This window comes from Nyctereutes procyonoides, unplaced genomic scaffold (assembly GCF_905146905.1).
Source record: "Nyctereutes procyonoides isolate TBG_1078 unplaced genomic scaffold, NYPRO_anot_genome, whole genome shotgun sequence".
Taxonomy (NCBI): Eukaryota; Metazoa; Chordata; class Mammalia; order Carnivora; family Canidae; genus Nyctereutes; species Nyctereutes procyonoides.
The window spans coordinates 21,671,053-21,677,298 of NW_026575034.1; the positions used below are offsets into that span (position 1 = coordinate 21,671,053).

At 37.1% G+C, this 6,246-nt stretch overlaps 1 protein-coding gene across 1 annotated transcript; it reads left to right on the top strand.

Moving 5' to 3' along the window:
* The first annotated feature begins 5,304 nt into the window (after positions 1–5,304).
* LOC129505029 (olfactory receptor 52E4) lies at positions 5,305–6,246 on the top strand. The gene has a single exon (XM_055317957.1). The coding sequence runs from the start codon at positions 5,311–5,313 to the stop codon at positions 6,244–6,246; it is 936 nt and encodes a 311-aa protein (XP_055173932.1). The 5' UTR covers positions 5,305–5,310.

Consider the following 6,246-nt stretch of genomic DNA (forward strand, 5'->3'; position numbering starts at 1 on the left):
TCTTTTGTGGGCTGATGATGGAATGATTTTTAAAAGTAGTCGCTGTTTCCCATTGGACAATTCATCCACGTTGAACTGAGATCTATAAAAATTGAAAATAAAAATATTTCCTAACAAAGGATTGATTTTGGGAATAAGTTTTTCTAAAGGCCTTTGATTCTTTTCCCCTTTTCAGCACTTCATAAATAATCCCAGTATCACTCCTGACCAGCACCATAAGAGCCTAATGTGTCATGTAAGCTAACATTGTGTCTTTCGTGAAATTATAGGTTTAGAAGAATTAAGTCCACTAAATAAAAACTACTAGGAGATAAAAAAAATTGAAAATAATAATAACAACCACAATAACCATGGCTATCATTAATTGTGTACCAATGATATTTCAGACATTGTTGTCATTATTTGTATATATTATCTCATTTAGTTCTCCCCCACAGTTGCATGGCACAAGTTCTGCTGGTATCTGGTTTATGGAAGAGAGAGGTTTTGATAAGTCCTTTAACTTCCTGTTGCTTACTAAGCTATTAAGCAGCAGAATCAAGATGTGAAATTAGGTGAAACTAAGCTTTGTAACACTGATGTGGACCTGCCTTTGCAAATTTGTTAGTGGAAGTAGTGAAAAGTGGGAGAAAGAAAAATAAGAAGGGAAATAAAGGACCTAGAATAACCAAACTACTTCAAAGAAGAATTTGGAATATTTGCAATATCAACTATTGAGATTGTCTATAAAACTATGATGATTATGACTGTGTTACTGTTAAAAAATAAGAAAAAGAAAAAGAGACAATGGAACAGAACTGAGAATCTAGTGGCAGATCCACACAATTCTTAGGGTCCAGATATCTAAAATTAAGGTATTTCCAAGTAGGAAGTTAAGATAAATTGGCAAGGAGGAATGATAATCTTCTTCAGATGAAATTTTTTCTGAAGAACCTGTTGGCCTCTGTAACTATTGAGAGGTAGATGTGATATCAGATCTCATCTGCTGCCTGGAGCTGGTTACACAGCAAAGTGTGAGGGCATAGTTCTTGATACTGTCCTTATTTCTGATAAGTGAGTTTATAACTGCAAATTCAGGAAGGTTCCCAAACTACCCCCAAGTTTAATAATCTACTAAAAGGAGTCACAGAACTCACTGAAAGCTATTATACTCATGGTTACAGTTTATTCTAGGGAAAGATTAAAATCAAACAAAGGAAGAGATACTGAGGACAGAGTGTGAAGTTTATAAATATGAAGCATCCACTGTCCTCCCCCATGGAATCAGGATGGGTTACCTCCTGGCATTAATGTGTGACAATATGTAGAGTCATACTGTCAACCAGGAAGCTCACCTGAGCTTTGGAGTCCAGAGTTTTACTGGAGCTTCATTATGCATACATGATTGATTGATTGCACAGATGGTTGAACTTAATCTTCAGATTAAATGATACCACATGACCCAAAGTCCTCACCTAAAGTTATATTGTTAGTATTTATGGCATGGCTAGCTCTTACATTTAGATCTGGTTTGGGAGATCCCTGGGTGGCTCAGTGGTTTAGTGCCTGCCTTTGGCCCAGGGCGCGCGATCCTGGAACTCCGGGATCGAGTCCTGCCTCGGGCTCTCAGCATGGAGCCTGTTTCTCCCTCTGCCTATGTCTCTGCCTCTCTCTCTCTCTCTCTCTCTGTCTATCATAAATAAATAAATAAACAAACAAACAAACAAATAAATAAATAAATAAATAAATCTTTAAAAAAAAAGATCTGGTTTGACCACCCCTCACCTAAATTCCTATCAGATATGACAAGATTACTTTCTAGAAGCCAAGAGCAAAAGCCAGACCCCTCTTTGAAGAAGGCAAAATTCCTTACTCTACATCTACTCATTTAGTTCCAAAGATATTTTTGGTTTTGCTGTAGCTATGCTTTCTACCTCCTGGCTTATCAGGGTTATGACCTGACAGTCATAAAGTCAGGTCTCCCAATAATGAAGTTTGAATTCAGTTTAATCTTTTTGAAATACAAAACATAGAGAGACATCAACAGCTGATAACCATATTTTATCCTTATAACCATTTTATCCATTTATATTAATGTGTAGAGTCAGTCTAACTATAAAGGAATTCAAGCTCATTACTCTATCCTTACTTGCTTACTCTGGCTTGTTTTTTTTTTTTTTTTTTTTCTCTACGTCTCAGTCACTATCAAGGCAATATGGATAGAAAAAAGAGGCAAAAGTAGATAGCATTTAATATCACTGGCGTTGTGGCATGGAATGCAATCCTGATTCTGTTCTTGCTAGATGAGGTTTAATGTGCCTGAAACAATGTAGGTGCTAGCAGATATTTCCTCTCCAACTTTTTGCTATTTTAGTCTTCTTCCTACCTCTGCCCAGACCAGTGATCTGTGCCACTTTATTCCCTACCCCAAATCTCTAGGTCTTAACTCAATTTCTGTGAAACCAATTCCAATCTTTTTTTTTAATTTATTTTTTATTGGTGTTCAATTTGCCAACATAGAGAATAACACCCAGTGCTCATCCCATCAAGTGCCCCCCTCAGTGCCCATCACCCAGTCACCCCTACCCCCCGCCCACCTCCCTTTCTACAACCCCTAGTTCGTTTCCCAGCGTAGGAGTCTCTCATGTTCTGTCTCCCTTTCTGATATTTCCCACTTACTTTTTCTCTTTTCCCCTTTATTCCCTTTCACTATTTTAAGCACGCATTGCAAACTCACTGATCACAAACACTTACCAACTTCCCTATCTTCTATCTTAGGGAGTCATTTGGCAACTCAATTCAGTTACTGAAATTTACATATGTATATATACACTTTCAATATGCAGTAAGAGGTATTAACAAAATGTTGTTGTGTGTGTTAAGGGAATTTATAATGAAATCTCCAGGTGCCAGAGAGTCTGAGAAATTGAAATGAAAATGAGTAGGAATTCCCTTTGGTCATGACACCAGCTGAGACAGTCTAGGGAAATCTCAGTGAACCTTGCTGTCTGCTACTCAGTCAACTGCCAGTTCTTGTTATTTCACATAATTATGGTAGATAGGGGTGCCTGTGTGGCTCAGCTGTTGAGCGCCTGCCTTTGGCCCAGGGCATGATCCTGGAGTCCCAGAAATGAATCCCATATCAGGCTCCCTTCATGGAACCTGCTTCTCTCTCTGCCTGTGTCTCGCCTTTCTCTCTGTGTCTCTCATGAATAAGTAAATAAATAAAATCTTAAAAAATATATATTTATGATAGGTAGTATTTTCTCTTTTTCTCCTTCATTCTTCCTTATTCTCTGGTTTTATTCTATGAAACGCTTAGACTAATTCTTTGGACTTTGTTGGTTATTATCTATCTATGTATCTATCTATCCAGCAGTTCTTTCTTTATTGTAAAATATGCATAAAAGTTACCATTTTAGCCATTTTAAAGTTTAAAATTCAGTGGCACTTAGTACATTTATATCACTGTACAACTGTGACCACTATCTATTTCTATAAAATTTCATCACTCCAGAAGGAAATCCTGTGTCCATTAAGAAATTAATTCTCATTCTTCCAGCTCTAGGCACCAGATCAGATCAACTGTCACATTTCTCTTAACAGTTACAGAAGTCAAAAGTTATTGAAAAAGAACTTCATATGGTAAACTTCACAGATTAACATCCACTTTTACCAACTTACCTTAAATTCCTACTTAGGGATAGAAATTTTCAAAATGTGGTCTACATATACAATGGAATATTAACCAGCCTTAAAAAAGAAGGAAATCTTGCCATTGTAACAATATAGATGAACGTAAGGACATCATACTAAAGTTAAATAAGTCACATAAGGACAACTATTTGAAGATCTCAGTTTTTATGGAATATTAAAAAAAAAAGCCAAACTCATAGTAATAGGAAATAGAATGCTGGTTACCAGAGCCTGGCACATGAGTCAAAAGAGGAGATTTTTTTTTAAAAAAAAAGTAGAATGGTAGTGACTAGAGATGGTGAGAAATTATTGTAAATGGGTAAAGATTTTCAGCTTTTGCCAAATGAAAAAGTTCTGTAGATAGTGGTATCGGTTATACAACAATATGAATGTCCTTAATATTACTGAACCTTATACTTAAAAATGGTTAAGATATGTAATGAGAATTAGATATTATATAAATCTGATGAATCACTGATCTTTACCTCTGAAACAAATGTACATTATATTTTGATTAATTCCATTTAAAATAAAAAATGGTTAAGATAGTAAATTGTATGTTATGTATATTCTATCACAATAAAATTAGAAAAAAATGGGAAAAATGAAAAGATAGGAAAGATTAAATGAAAGAAAAAACTGTGTATTATATGAAAGCAGTGCACACTAATATGAAAATACAAGAGATGTAGAGATCATAACTGAATGTTTCATACAGAAGACCATCATGGAGGACATCGAATTTAATGAAAGTAGGTATGTACTACAATGTGAAATCCTCCTGTGGCACTGTTGGAGATATTTTCATAACATCTTCATTTAATTTGTCTTTGAAATTTGATCTTATTAAGTTATTACACTTATTTGATCTATTCATACCTGAAGCTAAGTGCAACTTTAGGACAAGGTGTAATTTTTATGTTCCTTATTCGTGTTATATGTTGTAAGGAAGATGAACATAATTTACCTGATAAGCAAATGGCCATTTATTAGAAGAATATCAGGGAATAGCAGAGTAAACTGGAGCCTGAAAGTGTACAATGGCAAACCAAGCCATTCTATAAGAATAGGAAGCATCAAAAACAACAATGGTCTTATAGTAGAGATAGAATGAGGGAAATTCAAAGAAAGACCATAATATTATCCTCCCTTATGTCACATAACTGTATAGGAACCATGATGCAAATCCCTGCATATATTAGATCAAAAGACAGACAATGGTGTAAGTCAGTCACTCTAGTTTTGACTTTGGATTCTTTAACAATTTATATAGCAATGTCCCAAAAGTAACATTAGACTATTTTGAAAGAAATGGAAGAGAATAGCAAAACAGATAAGCACACAAAACTGTGTGAAATACTCTTGGTTCCTTCAAAGATCTCATATTATGATAAATCTAAGGTACAGATAATATCACCGTGAAGAATCTCAGAACAATAACGTGTATTAAGAAAGTTATTCAATTACCTTCTGGAAAGAGGGGACACTCTAATGTTTGTAATCAACCCCTCCCGCCATTACCTCTAGCATACCAATTAAAATTCTTTTCACTTTCTAGGACCTTGATAAGAAAAGACCATAAAGACACTGAGATCCCTACACCTTAACGGGAATTCAGTGACACTTGCTAGGAGAATGACTTCCATCAATGACACTCAGTTCCATCCCCCCTTCTTTCACCTGCTAGGAATCCCAGGACTGGAAACTGCCCACATCTGGATTGCTTTCCCATTCTGTATTGTGTATCTGATTGCCCTCGTGGGGAACATCACCATCCTGTTTGCAATCAAGACTGAACACAGTCTCCACCAGCCCATGTTCTACTTCCTGGCCATGTTGTCTATGATCGATCTGGGTCTGTCCACGTCCACCATCCCCAAAATGCTGAGCATCTTCTGGTTCAACCTCCAAGAGATCAGCTTCAGGGGCTGCCTGACTCAGATGTTCTTCATCCACATGTTCACAGGCATGGAGACTGTTCTCCTGGTGGCCATGGCTTATGACCGCTTTGTTGCCATCTGCAACCCTCTCCAGTACACCATGATCCTCACCAATAAAACAATTGGCATCCTAGCCTCTGTTGTTGTTGGAAGGAATTTAATTCTGGTGACTCCATTTGTGTTTCTCATTCTGAGGCTGCCCTTCTGTGGGCATCACGTCATCCCTCATACGTACTGTGAGCACATGGGTCTTGCCCGGTTGGCCTGTGCACCCATTAAGGTCAACATTATCTATGGGCTCATGGTGATTTCCAATATCATTGTGGATGTGATCCTGATTGCTTCCTCCTATGTGCTTATCCTTCAAGCTGTTTTCCGCCTTCCTTCTCGGGATGCCCGACTAAAGGCTCTCAATACCTGTGGTTCTCATGTCTGTGTCATGCTGTGCTTTTACACACCGGCATTTTTTTCTTTCATGACACACCGTTTTGGTCGAAACATCCCCCGCTATATCCATATCCTTTTAGCTAATCTATATGTGGTTGTCCCACCTGCCCTCAACCCAGTCATCTATGGAGTCAGGACCAAGCAGATCCGAGAGACAGTCGTGAAGATATTTGTACAGAAATAA

What these genes read in the sequence shown, in the direction of transcription:
- LOC129505029 (XM_055317957.1), top strand. Translation starts at nt 5,311, where the DNA reads ATGACTTCCATCAATGACACTCAGTTCCATCCCCCCTTCTTTCACCTG.